General features: G+C 44.6%; 1 protein-coding gene across 1 annotated transcript in view; it reads right to left on the bottom strand.

The window, feature by feature from the left end:
- The window catches only part of elovl6 (ELOVL fatty acid elongase 6), a 104,896-nt gene extending 84,122 nt beyond the window's left edge, over positions 1 to 20,774 (bottom strand). Inside the window, exon 1 of the mRNA XM_067991020.1 lies at positions 20,486 to 20,774. Within this exon, the coding sequence (XP_067847121.1) occupies positions 20,486 to 20,568 (83 nt within the window). The 5' untranslated portion in view covers positions 20,569 to 20,774. The remainder of the gene's footprint in view (positions 1 to 20,485) is intronic.
- Between the last annotated feature and the right edge of the window lie 214 nt (positions 20,775 to 20,988).

The raw sequence follows: 20,988 nt of genomic DNA, 5'->3' as shown, positions 1-20,988 counted from the left end.
TTCCAGTTTAACCGGGGCGGGTTGGGTGAGTAACGCCCTCGAGAGGCGGATCAGTAATTATAATATGTTAATGAGGCTGCATGCCTCTGATTTTGTCAGCCATTTGGAATTAATGCCTCCAGCTGGGATTTCCTGGGGTTCAGGAAGCCTGGCAGCTAAAGGGAGGCAAAAATTCCCCGATCCAGCAGGCAAGTACTTTTCCAGCACTGTTTGTGGGCCAGGAGGAGCAGTAGCGCTTCCCCCCAGCCCCTTAAGCAAACCTGCCGCGATATTCAGACCCCCCCCCACCCCCCTCCTCGCGATCCAATCCCTCCCCTCACGATCTTCAGACCACCCCGCACCCCCGGCAATCTGATCTCTTTTGTCTCTCCCCGGCGATCTGATCTCTTTCTCTTCCCCACCCCACCCCACCGTCAAATTCGTTAGGACCTCTGTCTTCTCCTTATTTCCCGGCCACTGACAGGCGCCTCTGTTCCCTCCCCCCACAAATATCGGGGCCCTGGTTTCAGCATCAAGTAATCCCAAGTAAGCACAGTAAGGCCAGAAGCCGAGCTCCCTCTTTTCTACCTTAACAAAATGTTCCAGCCCCTAACCTCAGAATAGCATTCCCTGCTGCATCAGTGCGACATTTCCATTTCCCACATTAACCATACGTTCCTGGTTTGGGGAGGAGACAATTGTCTACAGTTCTTACTCCCTTTGCTATTCAGTGCTCATGTGTGGATGTCAGATGAAGAGTGGATCAGACTCCATGGCTGTTAAGCCCAGCTTTAGGTACACACATGAAGATCAGCCACTTCAGTGAAGTATATGATGGAGATCAAAGCCTTTGGGCCCATACCAAAGCAAGGACTCAAGAGCTGGGGAGAAAATGGGCAGGAGAGAAAAAAAACATTTCCCCGCCAGCCCCATTAATTCATACTATTTCTGAAAAGCACACGTTGAAAACTAACTGTTCAGTTCGTAAGTAGTTTTTATACAAGGTGCAGTACCACAATTGAAAAAAGTAATTTTATCGTATAACGGTTGGAGCCATTTTTAGATTACTTATCTGTCTTACAATTTTTCCCCTTTTTATATTCCAAGACTGACATTCTTTTAGCCTTGCCTATCATTGTTCAGTTGGCATTCTCCAAATTGACCTTTTAAAAATTACTTTTGAGCTCGCATGAGCTAACCGACATCCTTTCTGTCCATTCTCAGGCTTTTATCAATTCACCCACGCACTGTGCTTGGCTTCAGCGTTCCTCATTTATTGGTCAATCATTTGTATTTCAATCACTAGTAGAATTACAATTGCTGGGCATCTTCAGAATTGTAGTTCTGATGTGAACCTCAACTCAATATCCTGATGGCTTCCTTCACAGTGCTTGGTCTGCATATTTAATCACAATGCAAAATACCAGTTTACCTTGCCACCTTTCACAGAGCATAGCATTTCAAACTAAGGTCTCAGGACACTTTAGTGACTGCAAGTGGATTCCATAGGGTCCAGAACGTCACTAGATTTCTGTGCTTGTTGACTTACTAAACATGTTTTCTGTTCTTGTATCAAGTTGTTCAGACAGAACACCCCCCCACCCCCACCCCCAAAACCAAGCTATCCGGCCCTTGAAGCACGGGCAACCCAGTCCTATGTGACTTGGACAAGTGCTGTTTCAGTGTTGTGGCAGGGGTATAAACCTGTTTGGAGAAATTCAAACATGGAGCCAGGGGTTTTGTTTGCTCTCCAGGATAATCCTGGAGAGCAAACAAAACTATGCTGTTTTCCGAGGGGCGGAGGAAGTGGGGTTGAAAGAGGGTAGGGGGATGTGGGTGGTGAATGAAGTGGTCGGAGATGGCCTTTTCTGTGATTAAGACCAAGATAGTAGAGAGGCTAGATGAAACCGAAAGATTGAAGGAGTAACCATGAAAATTGGTAGGAGAGTTTATATGCTGGAAGAGGTTAAGGGAGGACAGGAGGGCAGTGAAATTAGAGGAGAGACTGATGGTTATCCATAAAGTATATCTATAAATGAGCTTGAAAAGGCAATCACCTCTCTCGCATCAGGAAGGGGTGCAAGAAAAGATGAAACTCCAGCTGAAGTACCAAAGCAAGATGGACAGATTGTGCTTAAATACCACAAGACATGAAGGTGGCCAATATCATCCCATTGCACAAAAACAAAGGAGATCGGGGCGATTGCAACAATAAGGGAATTACTCTCCTTAGTGTTGCTGGGAAGGCAGTCGCACAGGTCATTCTTAAAAGATTGCAAGTACATGCTGAACATGTTTATCCAGAGAGTAAATGCGGCTTCCGTACTGGTAGATCAATGATTGACATGGTCTTTGCACCAAGGTAAATGCAAGAAAAAAAAGTGTCATGGGCAGGGAAAGCCTCTTTACATGGCTTTTGACCTGATGAGCAGAAAGGGACATTTCCAATTGCTGGAGAGAGTTGATTGCTCCCAAGTTCAACTCAGTCTGATTTGATCCTTCCATGATGGTGCGAAGACTACAATCCAGTATGATGGTAATCAATCTGACAGTTTTGAAATCCATAGTGGTGTCAAACAGGGATGAGTTTTGGAACCAACACTCTGGTTATATTCTTCTCTCGCTGCTTGATCATGCTGTCTCATCCAGTGCTGAAGCTGTATTACTCCATACAAGATTAGATGTAAAACTAACTTTGCACACCCAAGAGCAAAAAGTAAAATTAAACATCTGTCAATAAACTTCTTTTCACCGACGATGAATTGTTTGTCGCACAGTGAAGCTGAGCTTACAAACTTTGCAATAGCTTTTCGCTAGCTAGTGATGAATTTGGACCAACCATTAATCTAAAGAAAACAATGATTATGGCACAGGGTGCACTGACTGCACCAGAAGTTTCAATAGCTAATACCACACTAGAAGTTGTACACGTTCTCTTTCTATGTACCCTTGGCTTTGTATCACTGAAGAGAACTCAAATTCATATCAAACTCCAATTCATGCATATACACAGTAATAAAAATGTGATATACAATTTCTCAGCTTTTTTTAAAACTGTGATTTAATGCATAAATTATGTTTATGGAATAAATGTGAAAAACTACAAAAGCATTTAGAACTACTGGACGTATCATGGCACTGCTTATGGGTAGCTTGGGGTATGGATCATGATGTTCCTTATATGTTACTTGGACTGACCTATCAATGGTTTGCTTTTCATCAAGGTCTTACAATTGTCTCCCGAGGACTGTATTTTTCCCACCAGGGCAGCCACATTTGGGGATGGTGTTGGACTTGAGGCAGGAGTGTTTTGTTTCGACTAGACAGTGAAGATTTGGGGGTATAAGACGACTTCCAACATTGCTATGGCTTATATGTCTATTTTGTCTATCCTGTTTGTCTCATTCTCTCCTTTCCTTTGTGCTTTTCTCTGCTACTCCTAACCTTTACCGGTTACTCTGCCTTTCTTTTTTGCTCTATTACTCCTTCCCCCACTCCACCCTCTCACCCGTCTTCTGTTTGTCTATGCTCATATTTTCCCGTTACTGTCTTCTTGCACCTCTTTCTCGGTCAGGGTTTTTGTTCAATACAATCTAGCAACCCTTTCTGAAAGAGCACAGTTGAGGACATAATTGGCTCAAAACAACAGAACAATTTCCCAACACCCACGATCCAGGCTCAAACATGAAGGGGAAGTCATGTCTGACAAATTTGCTTGAGTTCTTCGAGGATATAACGTATAGGGTGGATAAAGGGGAACCAGTGGACATAGTGTATTTAGACTTCCAGAAGGCATTCGACAAGGTGCCACATAAAAGATTATTACTTAAGATAAAAAATCACAGGATTGGGGGTAATATTCTGGCATGGGTGGAGGATTGGTTATCGAACAGGAAGCAGAGAGTTGGGATAAATGGTTCATTTTCGGACTGGCAACCAGTAACCAGTGGTGTTCCACAGGGGTCGGTGCTGGGTCCCCAACTCTTTACAATCTATATTAACGATTTGGAGGAGGGGACCGAGTGCAACATATCAAAATTTGCAGATGATACAAAGATGGGAGGGAAAGTAGAGAGTGAGGAGGACATAAAAAACCTGCAAGGGGATATAGACAGGCTGGGTGAGTGGGCGGAGATTTGGCAGATGCAATATAATATTGGAAAATGTGAGGTTATGCACTTTGGCAGGAAAAATCAGAGAGCAAGTTATTTTCTTAATGGCGAGAGACTGGAAAGTACTGCAGTACAAAGGGATCTGGGGGTCCTAGTGCAAGAAAATCAAAAAGTTGGTATGCAGGTGCAGCAGGTGATCAAGAAAGCCAACGGAATGTTGGCTTTTATTGCTAGGGGGATAGAATATAAAAACAAGGAGGTATTGCTGCAGTTATATAAGGTATTGGTGAGACCGCACCTGGAATACTGCATACAGTTTTGGTCTCCATACTTAAGAAAAGACATACTTGCTCTCGAGGCAGTACAAAGAAGGTTCACTCGGTTAATCCCGGGGATGAGGGGGCGGACATATGAGGAGAGGTTGAGTAGATTGGGTCTCTACTCATTGGAGTTCAGAAGAATGAGAGGCGATCTTATTGAAACATATAAGATTGTGAAGGGTCTTGATCGGGTGGATGCAGTAAGGATGTTCCCAAAGATGGGTGAAACTAGAACTAGGGGGCATAATCTTAGAATAAGGGGCTGCTCTTTCAAAACTGAGATGAGGAGAAACTTCTTCACTCAGAGGGTGGTAGGTCTGTGGAATTTGCTGCCCCAGGAAGCTGTGGAAGCTACATCATTAGATAAATTTAAAACAGAAATAGACAGTTTCCTAGAAGTAAAGGGAATTAGGGGTTATGGGGAGCGGGCAGGAAATTGGACATGAAGCTGAGTTCGGATCGGTCAATGCCCTGTGGGTGGCGGAGAGGGCCCAGGGGCTATGTGGCCGGGTCCTGCTCCGACTTCTTGTGTTCTTTAGATTTGTGGTTGGGATCAGATCAGCCATGATCTTATTGAATGGCGGAGCAGGCTCGAGGGGCCGATTGGCCTACTCCTGCTCCAATTTCTTATGTTCTTATGAAGATGGCCACTTGGGGAAGAGGTACAGGGTGCCCTAACCCTGGGAAGAATTACCACTTTTAGAAAAAGGCAGGTTATGGAAAAAAGATGACAGAAGAAGAATTAAAGTATTTACTGTTGGGTATGTGGCTGTAGCTAATTCTGTTTTGGATTCATTTGTGCCAAAATTGGGAGAGCTGACCCACAGGCTAGTCAAGCAACAGCCTGACATAGCCATACTCACAGAATCGTATCTTTCAGCCAACGTCCCAGACTCTTCCATCACCATCCCTGGGTGTGTCCTGTCCCTCCAGCAGGACAGACTGAACAGAGGTGGCAGTATAGTGATATACAGACAGGAGGGGAGTCCTCAACATTGACTCTGGACCCCATGAAATCTCATGGCATCAGGTCAAACATGGGCAAAGAAACCTCGGGCTGATTACCACGTACCGTCCTCCTCCATGTTGAACACCACTTGGAGGAAGCACTGAGGGTAGGAAGGGCACAGAATGTACTCTGGGTGGGGGACTTCAATGTCCATCAAGAGTGGCTTGGTAGCACCACGACCGACTGAGCTGGCTGAGTCCTGAAGGACATAAGTGCCAGACTGGGCCTGCGGCAGGTGGTGAGCGAACCAACATGAGAGAAAAACTTACTTGACCTCGTCCTCACCAATCTACCTGTCGCAAATGCATCTGTCCATGACAGTACTGGTAGGAGTGACCACCACACAATCCTCGTGGAGAAGAAGTCCCGTCTTCGCACTGAGGACACCATCCAACGTGTTGTGTGGCACAATCACCATGCTAAATAGGATAGATTCAGAACAGATCTAGCAGTTCAAAACTGGGCATCTGTGGGCCAACAGCAGCAGAATTGTATTCCAGCACAATCTGTAACCTCATGGCCCGGCATATTCCTCACTCTACCATTACCAACAAGCCAGGGGATCAACCCTGGTTCAATGAGTGGTGTAGAAGAGCATGCCAGGAGCAGCACCAGGCGTACCTAAAAATGAGGTGCCAACCTGGTGAAGCTACAACTCAGGACTACATGCATGCTAAACAGCGGAAGCAACATGCTATAGACAGAGCTAAGCGATTCCACAACCAACGGATCAGATCAAAGCGCTGCAGTCCTGCCACATCCAGTCATGAATGGTGGTGGACAATTAAACAACTAACGGGAGGAGGGGGGCTCTGCAAACATCCCCATCCTCAATGATGGCAGAGTCCAGCACGTGAGTGCAAAAGACAAGGTTGAAGCGTTTGCAACCATCTTCAGCCAGAAGTGCCGAGTGGACGATCCATCTCAGCCTCCTCCCGACATCCCCATCATCACAGAAGCCAGTCTTCAGCCAATTCGATTCACTCCACGTGATATCAAGAAACAGCTGAGTGCACTGGATACAGCAAAGGCTATGGGCCCTGACAACATCTCGGCTGTAGTGCTGAAGACTTCTGCTCCAGAACTAGCCGTGCCTCTAGCCAAGCTGTTCCAGTACAGCTACAACACTGGCATCTACCCAACAATGTGGAAAATTGCCCAGGTATGTCCTGTCCACAAAAAGCAGGACAAATCCAATCCGGCCAATTACCACCCCATCAGTCTACTCTCAATCATCAGCAAAGTGATGGAAGTTGTCGTCGACAATGCTATCAAGCGGCACTTACTCACCAATAACCTGCTCACCGATGCTCAGTTTGGGTTCCGCCAGGACCACTCGGCTCCAGACCTTATTACAGCCTTGGTCCAAACATGGACAAAAGAGCTGAATTCCAGAGGTGAGAGTGACTGCCCTTGACATCAAGGCAGCATTTGACAGTGTGGCACCAAGGAGCCCTAGTAAAATTGAAGTCGATGGGAATCAGGGGGAAAACTCTCCAATGGCTGGAGTCATACCTAGCACAAAGGAAGATGGTACATAAGAACATAAGAACATAAGAAATTGGAGCAGGAGTAGGCCAATCGGCCCCTCGAGCCTGCTCCGCCATTCAATAAGATCATGGCTGATCTGATCCCAACCACAAATCTAAAGAACACAAGAAGTCGGAGCAGGACCCGGCCACATAGCCCCTGGGCCCTCTCCGCCACCCACAGGGCATTGACCGATCCGAACTCAGCTTCATGTCCAATTTCCTGCCCGCTCCCCATAACCCCTAATTCCCTTTACTTCTAGGAAACTGTCTATTTCTGTTTTAAATTTATCTAATGATGTAGCTTCCACAGCTTCCTGGGGCAGCAAATTCCACAGACCTACCACCCTCTGAGTGAAGACGTTTCTCCTCATCTCAGTTTTGAAAGAGCAGCCCCTTATTCTAAGATTATGCCCCCTAGTTCTAGTTTCACCCATCTTTGGGAACATCCTTACTGCATCCACCCGATCAAGACCCTTCACAATCTTATATGTTTCAATAAGATCGCCTCTCATTCTTCTGAACTCCAATGAGTAGAGACCCAATCTACTCAACCTCTCCTCATATGTCCGCCCCCTCATCCCCGGGATTAACCGAGTGAACCTTCTTTGTACTGCCTCGAGAGCAAGTATGTCTTTTCTTAAGTATGGAGACCAAAACTGTATGCAGTATTCCAGGTGCGGTCTCACCAATACCTTATATAACTGCAGCAATACCTCCTTGTTTTTATATTCTATCCCCCTAGCAATAAAAGCCAACATTCCGTTGGCTTTCTTGATCACCTGCTGCACCTGCATACCAACTTTTTGATTTTCTTGCACTAGGACCCCCAGATCCCTTTGTACTGCAGTACTTTCCAGTCTCTCGCCATTAAGAAAATAACTTGCTCTCTGATTTTTCCTGCCAAAGTGCATAACCTCACATTTTCCAATATCATATTGCATCTGCCAAATCTCCGCCCACTCACCCAGCCTGTCTATATCCCCTTGCAGGTTTTTTATGTCCTCCTCACTCTCTACTTTCCCTCCCATCTTTGTATCATCTGCAAATTTTGATATGTTGCACTCGGTCCCCTCCTCCAAATCGTTAATATAGATTGTAAAGAGTTGGGGACCCAGCACCGACCCCTGTGGAACACCACTGGTTACTGGTTGCCAGTCCGAAAATGAACCATTTATCCCAACTCTCTGCTTCCTGTTCGATAACCAATCCTCCACCCATGCCAGAATATTACCCCCAATCCCGTGATTTTTTATCTTAAGTAATAATCTTTTATGTGGCACCTTGTCGAATGCCTTCTGGAAGTCTAAATACACTATGTCCACTGGTTCCCCTTTATCCACCCTATACGTTATATCCTCGAAGTGGTTGTTGGAGGCCAATCATCTCAGCCCAAGCATCTTCAGCTGCTTCATCAATGACCTTCCCTCCATCATAAGGTTAGAAATGGGGCAAGATCTGGACAACACCCAAGCTTGGGCTGATAAGTGGCAAGTAACATTCGCGCCAGACAAGGACCATCTCCAACAAGAGAGTCTAACCACCTCCCCTTGACATTCAATGGCATTAGCATCACCGAATCCCCCATCATCAACATCCTGGGGTGTCACCATTGACCAGAAACTTAACTGGACCAGCCATATCAACACTGTGGCTACAACAGCATGTCAGAGGTTGGGTATTCTGTGGTGAGTGACTCACCTCCTGACTCCCCAAAGCCTTTCCACCATCTACAAGGCACAAGTCAGGAGTGTGATGGAATACTCTCCACTTGCCTGGATGAGTGCAGTTCCAACAACACTCAAGAAGCTCAACACCATCCAGGACAAAGCAGCCCGCTTGATTGGTACCCCATCCACCACCCTAAACATTCACTCCCTTCGCCACCGGCGCACTGTGGCTGCAGTGTGCACCATCCACAGGATGCACTGCAGCAACTCGCCAAGGCTTCTTCGACAGCACCTCCCAAACCTCTACCACCTAGAAGGAACAAGAGCAGCAGGCACATGGGAACAACACCACCTGCACGTTCCCCTCCAAGTCACACAGCATCCCGACTTGGAAATATATCGCCGTTCCTTCATTGTCGCTGGGTCAAAATCCTGGAACTCCCTTCCTAAACGCACTGTGGGAGAACCTTCACCACATGGACTGCAGGGGTTCAAGGCGGCGGCTCACCACCACCTTCTCAAGGGCAATTAGGGATGGGCAATAAATGCCGGCCTCGCCAGCGACGCCCACATCCCATGAAAGAATTAAAAAAAACATGGCTGTGATGATTAGCTGCCAGCCTGGCCCGTCCCATTAACAGCAGTGCTCAAGAATTATAACTGTTTATAACTTTGGACTCCAGTCAATAACTGGCTTTCTTTATTAAAGATATAAAGCAATCTTTTTTAAAAATCATCTGGAGTGTAATGGACACATGCTGGACTTCAAAATAAAATACCTAATATTTTTTAAATCTTCCATATAGTGCATATAAGCTTCTCCCTTATTTCCTGCAACACTTGATTGGGAACACCCCGTTGTTAGAGAACAGTGGGGCAATTTTCGAGCAGCGCCCAAAACAAGCACAAAGTCAGCAGAGCAGCCTGCCCATTGATCGCAGCGAGGCCCAATCCTCATTAGCATTCCGAGGCACGGGTGCTCTGCTGCAACTCCAGTTCTAGGAGGGTGGGAAATTGGCCTGTTGCCATATTGAGCCAGCCGGCAGATCGGGCAGGGGAACGGGACCCTCGAACAGTCTCCTCCTGGGCTCACAAAAAAAAAGTTTCCAGGGCTGTTTTATTGAGCGGCCTCCAGTCACTTTAAAGACCACTGATAAGACCATAAGAGATAGGAGCAGGAGTAGGCCAATCGGACCTCGAGCCTGCTCCGCCATTTAATGAGATCATGGCTGATCTGATTTTTACCTCAACTCCACTTTCCCCATATCCTTTGACTCCCTTGCTGATCAAAAATTTGTGTAACTCAGCCTTGAATGTATTCAATGACTCAGCTTCCACAGCTTTTTGGGGTAAAAAAATTCCAAAGATTCACGACCCTCTGGGAGAAGAAATTCCTCATTTCCGTCTTAAATGGACGACCCCTTATTCTGAGACTATGCCCCCTAGTTTTAGATTCCCCCATCAGGGGTAACATCCTCTCAGCATCTACCCTATCGATTCCCCTCTGAATCTTTTATGTTTCAATAAGATCTCCTCTCATTCTTCTAAACTCCAATGAGTATAGACCCAACCTGCTCAATCTTTCCTCATAAGACAACCCTTCCATACACGGAATCAACCTAGTGAACCTTCTCTGAACTGCCTCCAATGCAAGTATGTCCTTCCTTAAATAAGGGCACCAGAACTGTACACAGTACTCCAGGTGTGGTCTCACCAGCAGTTGTACAGTTGTAGCATGACTTCCCTGCTTTTATACTCCATCCCCCTAGAAAAAGGCCAATATTCAGTTTGCCTTCCGGATTACCTGCTGCACCTGTATGTTGACTTTGTGTTTCATGTGCAAGGACACCCAGATCCCTCTGTACTGCAGCATTTTGTAATATTTCTCCATTCAAATAATATTTTGCTTTTTTATTTTTCCTCTTGATGACTTCACATTTTCCCACATTATATTCCATCTGCCAAACTTTTGCCCATTCGCTTAACCTGTCAATATCCCTTTGCAGACACTTTGTGTCCTCCTCGCAACTTGCTTTTCCACCTATCTTTGTATCATCTGCAAATTTGGCCACAAGACACTCCCTGTTCCTTCATCCAAGTCACTGATATATATTGTAAATAGTTAAGGCCCCAGCACTGATCCCTGCGGCATCCCACTAGTTACAGATTGCCATTTTGAAAGTGACCCTTTTATCCCGACTCTTTGTTTTCTGTTAGTTAGCCAATCCTCTATCCATGCCAGTATATTACCCCCAACACCATGAGCTCATGCAGTAATCTTTTATGTGGCACCTTATCGAATGCCTTTTGGAAATCCAAATATACTGCATCCATTGGTTCCCCTTTATCCACCCTGCCCGTTACTTCCTCAAGGAACTAATAAATTTGTCAGACATGATTTCCCCTTCATAAAACCATGCTGACTGTCCTTGATTGTATTATGAGTCTCCAAATATCCTATTACTTCCTTAATAATGGATTCTAGCATTTTGCCAATGACAGATGTTAGGTTAACTGGTCTATAGTTACTGCTTTCTGTCTCTCTTGCTTCTTGAATAGGGGTGTTACGTTTGCGGTTTTCCAATCCACTGGGACCTTTCCAAAATCTAGTGAATTCTGGAAGATTACAACCAATGCATCCACTATCTCTGCAGCCACTTCCTTCAAGACCCTCGGATGCAAGCCATCAGGTCCAGGGCACTCGTCAGCCTTTAGACCCATTAGTTTACCTAATAGTATTTCTCTAGTGACAGTGATTGTTTTTAGTTCCTCCCTCCCTCCCCTTTGCCCCTTGATTTTCTATTATTGGTATGTTATTAGTGTCTTCTACTGTGAAGACAAATACAAAATTCCTGTTCAATTCCTCTGCCATTTCCTTGTTTTCCATTATTATTTCCCCAGTCTCAGCCTCTAAGGGACCAAAGTTTACTTTAGCTACCCTTTTTATATACACTTGTAGAAGCTTTTACTGTCAGTTTTTATATTTCTTGCTAGTTTACTCTCAATTTATTTTCTCCCTCTATTATTCTTTTAGTCATCCTTTGCTGGTTTTTAAAGTTTTCCCAATCTTTGGGCTTACCAGTAATCTTTGCAATGTTGTATGCTTTTTCCTTTAACCTGATACCATCCTTTACTTCCTTAGTTAGCCATGGTTGGTTCACCCTTTTTGTAGTCTTTCCTCCTCACGGATATATTTTTGTTGCAAGTCATAAAATATCTTTTTAAATGTTTGCCACTGCTTATCCACCATCATACCATCTAATCTGTTTACCCAGTCCACTTTAGCCAATTCCACCCTCATTCCTTTATAATTGCTCTCATTTAAGTTTAATACAGTAGTTTCAGACCCAAGACCCTCGCTCTCAAACTGAATGTGAAATTCTAACATGTTTTGGTCACTGCTTCCCAAGGGATCCTTTACTTTGAGATCATTAGTTAATCCTGTTTCGTTACCCATTACCAGATCCAAAATGGCCTGTTCCCTGGTTGGTTCCCCGACGTACTGGTCTAAGAAACAGTCCCTAATACACTCTATGAACTCTTCCTCAGGGTTATTTTTGCCAATTTGATTTGTCCAATCTATGAGAGAGTTAAAATTGCCCACGATTATTGCATTACCTTTTTTACAAGCCCCCCTTATTTCCTGATTTATATTTCACCCTACAGTGTAGCTAGCTACTGTTAGGGGGTCTATATACTACGCTGACCAGTGATGTCTTTCCCTTGCTATTTCTTACCTCCACCCAACTGATTCGACATCTTGATCTTCTGAGCCAAGATCATTTCTCACTATTATACCAATTTCATCCTTTATTAACAGAGCTACCCCACCCCTTTAACGTTTCGGAAGAATAGGAAAAAAGGTAAATAACCCTGAATATTTAGCTCCCAAGCTTGGTCACCTTGCAACCACGTCTCTGTAATGGCCACGAGATCATACCTATTTGTGCTGTCAATTCATCTATCTTATTACAAATGCTGCGCGCATTCAGATAAAGAACCTTTAATTTTGTCTTTTTACCATTCTTTCCTACCCCGGCCCCATTTGCTAGTGCACTCTTTTGTTTGTACACTCTGTCCCTTCCTGACACAATCTGGTTATCCTTACCCCAGTCACTTTCCTGACTTACTTCCTTGTCTTTTCTCTATCAATCTAAACTTTGCACCACCTGAGCCCTTCTACCACACCCTCCCCCCTTTTAGTTTAAAGCCTTCTCTATCGCCCTAGTTATTCGGTTTGCCAGAACACTGGTCCCAGCAGGGTTCAGGTGAAGCCCGTCCCAACAGAACAGCTCCCTCTTTCCCCAGTACTGGTGCCAGTGCCCCATGAATCAAAACCCATTTCTCCCACACTAATCTTTGAGTCATGCATTCTTCTCTCTGATCTGATTTACCCTGTGCCAATTTGCTCATGGCTCAGGTAATATTCCAGAGATTATAACCTTTGTGGTTCTGACTTTTAATTTACTCCCTAGCTGCTCAAACTCTCTCAGCAGAACCTATTTCTTGGTCTTACCTATGTCGTTGGTACCTACGTGGACTACGACAACTGGATCCTCCCTCTCCCACTGCAAGTTTCTCTCCAGCCCTGAGGAGATGTCCTTAACCCTGGCACCGGGTAGGCAACACAGCCTTCGGGACTCTCGCTCTTGGCTGCAGAGAACAGTATCTATTCCTCGAACTATACTGTCGCCTACTACAACCATATTTCTTTTTACTCCCCTCACTTGAATGGCCCCCTGAACCACGGTGCCGTGGCCAGTTTGCTCATCCTCCCTTCAGTCCCTGCACTCGTCCACAAGGGCTGCAAGAGCCTCGTATCTATTGGACAAGTGCAGAGCCTGAGGCTCCTGCAATACTACCTCCTGGATCCCCAAAGGCTATGGGCCCCGACAACATCCCAGCTGTAGTGCTGAAGACTTGTGCTCCAGAACTAGCTGCGCCTCTAGCCAAACTGTTCCAGTACAGCTACAACACTGGCATCTACCCGACAATGTGGAAAATTGCCCAGGTATGTCCTGTCCACAAAAAGCAGGACAAATCCAATCCGGCCAATTACCGCCCCATCAGTCTACTCCCAATCATCAGCAAAGTGATGGAAGGTGTCGTCGACAGTGCTATCAAGCGGCACTTACCAATAACCTGCTCACCGATGCTCAGTTTGGGTTCCGCCAGGACCACTTGGCTCCAGACCTCATTACAGCCTTGGTCCAAACATGGAGAAAAGAGCTGAATTCCAGAGGTGAGGTGAGAGTGACTGCCCTTGACATCAAGGCAGCATTTGACCGAGTGTGGCACCAAGGAGCCAGAGTAAAATTGAAGTCAATGGGAATCAGGGGGAATACTCTCCAGTGGCTGGAGTCATGCCTAGCACAAAGGAAGATGGTAGTGGTTGTTGGAGGCCAATCATCTCAGCCCCAGGGCATTGCTGCAGGAGTTCCTCAGGGCAGTGTCCGAGGCCCAACCATCTTCAGCTGCTTCATCAATGACCTTCCCTCCATCATAAAGGTCAGAAATGGGGATGTTCGCTGATGACTGCACAGTGTTCAGTTCCATTCGCAACCCCTCAAATAATGAAGCAGTCCGAGCCCGCATGCAGCAAGACCTGGACAACATCCAGGCTTGGGCTCATAAGTGGCAAGTAACATTCGCGCCAGACAAGTGCCAGGCAATGACCATCTCCAACAAGAGAGAGTCTAACCACCTCCCCTTGACATTCAACGGCATTACCACCGCCGAATCCCCCAGCAGCAACATCCTGGGGGTCACCATTGACCAGAAACTTAACTGGACCAGCCATATAAATACTGTGGCTACAAGAGCAGGTCAGAGGCTGGGTATTCTGTGGCAAGTGACTCACCTCCTGACGCCCCAAAGCCTTTCCACCATCTACAAGGCACAAGTCAGGAGTGTGATGGAATACTCTCCAATTGCCTGGATGAGTGCAGCTCCAACAACACTCAAGAAGCTCGACACCATCCAAGATAAAGCAGCCCGCTTGATTAGCACCTCATCCACCACCCTAAACATTCACTCCCTTCACCACCGGCGCACTGTGGCTGCAGTGTGTACCATCCACAGGATGCACTACAGCAACTCGCCAAGGCTTCTTCGACAGCACCTCTCAAACCCATGACCTCTACCATCTAGAAGGACAAGTGCAGCAGGTGCATGGGAACAGCACCACCTGCACGTTCCCCTCCAAGTCACACACCATCCCGACTTGGAAATATATCGCCGTTCCTTCATCGTCGCTGGGTCAAAATCCTGGAACTCCCTTCCTAACAGCACTGTGGGAGAACCGTCACCACACGGACTGCAGCGGTTCAAGAAGGCGGCTCACCACCGCCTTCTCAAGGGCAATTAGGGATGGGCAATAAATGCTGGCCTCGCCAGCGATGCCCACATCCCGTGAACGAATAAAAAATCAAGAAAAAATCCCCGTACCTGCCTCACTCACGGTCACACCCTCCTGACCCTGACCACGTGCCATTTCTACAGTATTTAGTCTAAGGGGCGTGACTGCCTCCTGGATCAAAGCGTCCAGGTAACTTTCTCCCTCCCTGATGCATCGCAATGTCTGCAGCTCGGACTCTCGCTCAACTTGGAGCTGAAGTTCCTCGAGCTGCAGACACTTACCGCAGATGTAGTTTTTATTGGTTAGGTCGCTCAACAACTGGTAGGATTGTGCGCAGCTGCTCCACCCATTTGCATCGAATTGCCATCAGGGTCCTCCAACCAGCTTAGGACCCTGATTTGCACATTTCAGCAGCCACCCACCTGTTCCAGGCTGGTGCAATGCTCACCCATTTACAGGCTAGTCTGAAAATTGCATCAGTCTAGCACTGGGCATTAATGGGGCAAGCGTGTTCTCCTCTTCCCCCCCAAAATTTTCAATGGCTGGTCACCCGGTTTTCAGGCAGGACAGCAGTTGTAAATCCCCCCCGACTGTGGGCAATGCCACGAGAGTGCTGCTAGTGTATATGCAAGGCCAGACTAATTGTTATAGGTAAACATAGCCCGAGGTTATTCAGAGTTTAATTGTTGTTTGGCTCAAGAACTTTGCAGGTTGGAATGTAGCACTTCAGAAGCACTCAAAATTTAAGGGGCCAGATTCTGCTGTCAAATTAATAGTGAGGCTAATGGCGCTTGCCGTTATTTATGCGCAAATGGTACAGCAACTTCAGGTGAGCTGCAGATGCCCGATTAAACTCAAAAATCCAAAAGTTGCTGTCAGTTTCGCAAAAACGGCATTTCGCTGTCTGTCTCACCATTGAAACGCATTGAATGTGTGAAGTTGCTGTATTTGATACGAACTAAACTCACCACAAAGTTAAGTCTCATCATTTCAAGTCTAAATACCGTTTTAACGATGTGATGAGTTAATTAGTGCCAATCAACCTCTAGCACTGAAAATGAACTATTACAAAGGGTAAACTCTCATTCCTTCAGATTTCAATTGTTGTTGGAGATTTTAAAAAATGTAAAATTTAAAATGTTATTTTTACTTTTCCTTTGTCTCTTTTTTCTCTCCCTCTTAATCCAATCTTTCTGCTTCTCTCTTTCTGTACCTGATTTGACATTGAATTCACCCGCTCTAATTTACACTTCCTTCTCAGTCCTTGCGCTATTTCACAATCCTCCAATCTGATTAAGGAGATACACAGTTGCTTGCCCTGTTCATTCAGGTCCCAGATGCAGTTTCCCTTGCTGCGATGTTATCAACTTGCATTTTCAGCAACTTGCCACGCAAAAAAATTTTAAAACCTAAACGTGCAAGGGGCAAGTCTAACTAACGGAAAATGACGTTAGATGCAGTGCCACAGTAAATTATGGCCGACAATTGTTTATCTATAACAAAGCGTGCTGTGTGGACGGTGACAACCAAGGGTAATTTTACAAGTTCATATTCCCAGCAGACAAGTTTCCGCACTGCGAATGCTAGTAAAGTTATCCCTCATGGCTCTACTTTTCTACCATTAGGAAAATACTAAAGCTATAATTAGAATTTTCCAGATCACATGGTAGTTTTATTACTTTACTTACATTTGTACACGTGACATTTATATAATGTTAGCCTTTCAGAAATTAGTTTAAAAAGACGTTTCTCAGTCCATTCAGTACTGAAGCAGTTAACCTGGAGGCAAGTAAAACTGTGGGGAGACAATCTGCAGAAACTTTTATGTACACAACTACATGGCATTTAACTGTCGGAATCAGACGAGGATCATGTGATGTAACCTCATGCAGATGAGCTTGGAGCAGTCAGAACAGGCCTTCTGCTTTTTGATTGGCCAGTTTTCTGTCAGAAGACATCATAAGATAATCAGTATTGGTCAGCCGATCTCTGTTAAACTGGGTAACACTAAGTGCTTAAAGCACATGGCTGTGACAGAGCTATAAAATGAAAGGATTGCAAAACAAATTAACCTAGAACTTTGCTTTCATGTAGAATTTCTCCCCTTTAATAAGTGGCTGCATTTATTTTTGTTTCAGTCAATCCTATCTATATTAGTCATGTTTCACCATAAAAAGCCTGGCTTAAAAAAAAGCACATAGGAATGCTTTAATTAAAATGTTTATTTATATTAAATAACGTTAGTCTTTTAACTGGTCACTGACTACTGGTTTACCCACAAAAAAATTGTTCAAGTTTACTGGGTTACTTTCTTACTCCTCATTAATTTCAAAATATCCAAGGATGTTTTAGCCTCACACATACATTTCTCATGATTGAATGCTACAGCTGTTCTTTTAAAACTACTGCTACAACTATCCCTAGTCACACAGCAACATTGAATAGTTCAACTTTATGAACAAATAGGTTAAATGCTGTATACTTTCACATATATTCTAAACTATAGGCAACCACAAAAGATGAAGTATTCTTCCCTGTACGACACCAGTGACGTACATGAAGTAGATAATTACAGTGTCAGATTCTATTACAACAACTTGCATTCATATAGCTCCTTTAACATAGTAAAACGTCCCAAGGCGCTTCACAGGAGTGTAACCAGACAAAAATTGACACCGAGCCAAAGAAGGAGAAATTAAGACAGGTGACCAAAAGCTTGGTCAAAGAGATAGGTTTTAAGGAGCATCTTAAAAGGAGAAAGAGGCAGAGGTTTAGGGAGGGGCTTCTAGTGCTTAGACAGCTAAAGGCATGGCCGCCAATGGTGGGCAAAGGAAGTCAGGGATGAACAAGCAGCCGGAGTTGGAGGAACACGAGAGTTGTTGGAGGGTGGTAGGGCTGGAGGAAGTTATGGAGATAGGGAGGGGCAAGGCCATAGAGGGAGTTGAACAAAAGGATGAGAATTTTAAATTTGAGGCATTGGTAGACCGGGAACTAACATAGGTCAGCGAGTACAGGGACATGCTTAGTTCCAAGTTTTGGTTGCTAATTTCAAAAGCACTCAGCTACGGATTTTTAAAAAAATCTTAAACTAAGGTGTTTTTCATGAACAAAAGATCCCCTAGAATTCACTGCAGCTATAGTTTCAGGCATGGCACAGGAACAACAGGTTTGTATTCAGTGAATGCGACAAGTGCAGGAAAGATTAAAGTGCTAGGAAAGCACTGGTGTACAACAGAAACCACTTTCCTCACACAGGCTAAAAACAATTCATGGTCATATTATCCCCCTTTATCATTCAGGAGAATGTTACAATCATATGCCGAGATCACGGTTTTCACAAAGGAATAATAGCTTAACAGTCATAATCACTGCAGTAACTGAGTTTATTACAGGTTAGCATCAGGTTGCAAAGCAAACACAGAACCTGACCTTCACGTCACTGTCTGGGTCTGAATCATAATCATGAGATTACGAAACTGATGGGTGGTGTCTTCATTAATTTTGCTATCTTGTATTTGATTTGGGACAGACCTATCATTTTTTTTAAATAATTCTCTCTCAGGACTTGTATGGCAGCAGAAATAATGTCTACTCCCATAAACTAGGAGGAAGAAAAAACAGCTGATCCTAGTCACGTCAGATGGCAGCATCTTCCAAACCTCCCCTAATGCATGCTAAGTTCTCTCCTACACCACTTCATACTTAAACCATTCCAACTCTCACCTACATTGTTAGCAATATCTTTTTACACATACCAGGGGCAAGTATTATTCAAAGACATGGTGGTTCCTGCTGGTCAGAGGCTATTATGCAACCAAACATGATTTTATTCTGCTTGCAAAGCAAAATTCAGACAAAATTGGCAGCTTCTTGCTCTAAACTCAGTTTACTTATGCAAGCAATTGATGATACTGCACAAAAAGATAAACATGCACAGATTAATGAATGGCCACACATGAAAACTCTCCATACTTAGAAGGCTGCTGTTTTTGTGAAAGAGTGTTAAGCAATCTATCTTGTTAGAGGGAGGAGGAGCCATTTTACATGATTTTCAAATCACACTATGATGCATCAATACAATTTATGCATGTGTGTTTAATTTATAAATAGAAACACTTTCCCAAACAGTCACCCTAATGAGGACAGTGCCCCTTTTAAAGTCTGTGGGGAAGAAACATAAATGCAGAATTCAGGTGAGGCGTGGAGGGGGAAGGCTCTGCTTCTGAAGCCATAAGCTTCACTTTTATTATAAAACATCATGCATCTACAGTATACAAAGGGAAACAAATGTGTGTTCTACCTCCCAGCAAACAGGCATAGTAATATCATAATGCTGTGGAAACAATTTTGCTTAGATGATTTTGCCAACAGGGTCATATTTATACCTAGACATAATCCATTACACTAGAAAATTGCTTAACACCAATTTCAGTGGAACTAGTCTGCAATGCAGTTACACTTTACATAAATATAAAATTAATAGATAAAAGGTTATCTACAACTCTTCGAACATGTTGGCACTGCTCATCAAGCAGACTGAAATTTTACATCATAGTATTAAGTAATTTTTGCTGCCTCAGCTAGTGGAACCCTTTCTTTGGGACTGGGATGCAGTTCATATAAACTGGATCAATCGTGAAATGTATATCTGGAACAAAAGCACAAATGAACAGTTCACATTGGGTACAGAAGTGAAGAACTTAGACATAAGCCCAACACCATCAGCAGTGGGTTTGATATTTCAATTAATAAGTCTACATCCCTCCACACAAACACTTTGGATACAAATACTCGACTGACACATGGAAAGTCAATATTTCTAATAGACTCGCCGACCTATTACAAACATTTAAGTGTCGATTACTTAATTGCATCTGTTTAATATAAAAATAATGCATTTGATTCATTTTTGCACCGTTCCTGCATAAAATGGATCTGACGTGACTGCCTGCTTCAGCAGGTAGGGGGCGGTTCGCGCCGGGCTGTCTGCACGTGTTTCAATGTCTGCTGAAGGATTTTCTTCAATTTTGTACAGTGGAACAAGAACGCTCCGTCAGATTTGGACTAATAAAAACACTGCCGAACGAAGGCTCGTTTCAAGAAGACCTGGCCTTTTATTATCTAAACACAAGGTAGCCGGAATGATCCGATGTGGGTGGAAACCCTGATACAACTGCCTGGCTGTGCATGAAAGGATGGGAAGAGATCCAGAAAGCTGGAAAAATAACTGATGAAACCCAAGACGATGAAGTAGCCGACACAAGTCCTTCTCGTACTCTGCAGTAGTAGGTGGCCCCCTTGCATTAGAAGGGAAGGGGAAAACGATGGGGATGGGGATGGGGTAAAATTAGCAGCACATGCACCGTTTTTAAAATGTAAAAAAATACATTAAAAAACAGCTCTAGCGTTATCTAGAAATACCACAATGGGGGGGGGGGGTGGAGAATGCAAAATGCAAAAAAAAAAAAATCTTTTCTGCAGGCGGTCTTACATAAAAGCATCGCTCACCAGTTTTCCTGCATCCATTGAATGGCTTCTCTCTCGTTGAACTGTCTCTCGAATTCATATTCCTGTAGCGCCAGCACTGACATGCTCTCCGGTTTCAATACTGTTTATAACAACTGCTGGTTGTGAGGAAGTTGTCCCTCTGCCTCCTGCTCCCGCCGCTGCTTGCTGCTGCTGCTGTGTGCACACGCCCGCTCTGATTGATGGATGGATGGATTGTGCATCGCCTCCTCCCGGGCTCGCTGCTCAACATTCACTTCCTTCTCTTCCGACTTCTCGCCCACCCGCCAGTCAGTCACCCCGTCCGTCCGTCCGTCCTCCGTGCGGTCCTAGCGCCCGCCGGAACCACGCCTCTTCATCGTCCCTACGCCAACTGGATTGCTTTCATTTTTTCCAGCCTTCATTTTCTGAATGACTCTTTCTTTTCCCTAGTTTTTTCTTTAAAAAAAAGTAATATTAACAGAACTTTTAAATGTGTTATTAGGGTTAGGATTAGATTTGAAATA

This window comes from Heptranchias perlo, chromosome 1 (genome assembly GCF_035084215.1).
Source record: "Heptranchias perlo isolate sHepPer1 chromosome 1, sHepPer1.hap1, whole genome shotgun sequence".
NCBI lineage: Eukaryota > Metazoa > Chordata > Chondrichthyes > Hexanchiformes > Hexanchidae > Heptranchias > Heptranchias perlo.
The sequence above is the reverse complement of the archived record's forward strand: the minus strand, read 5'-3'. Positions and strand labels throughout refer to the sequence as shown.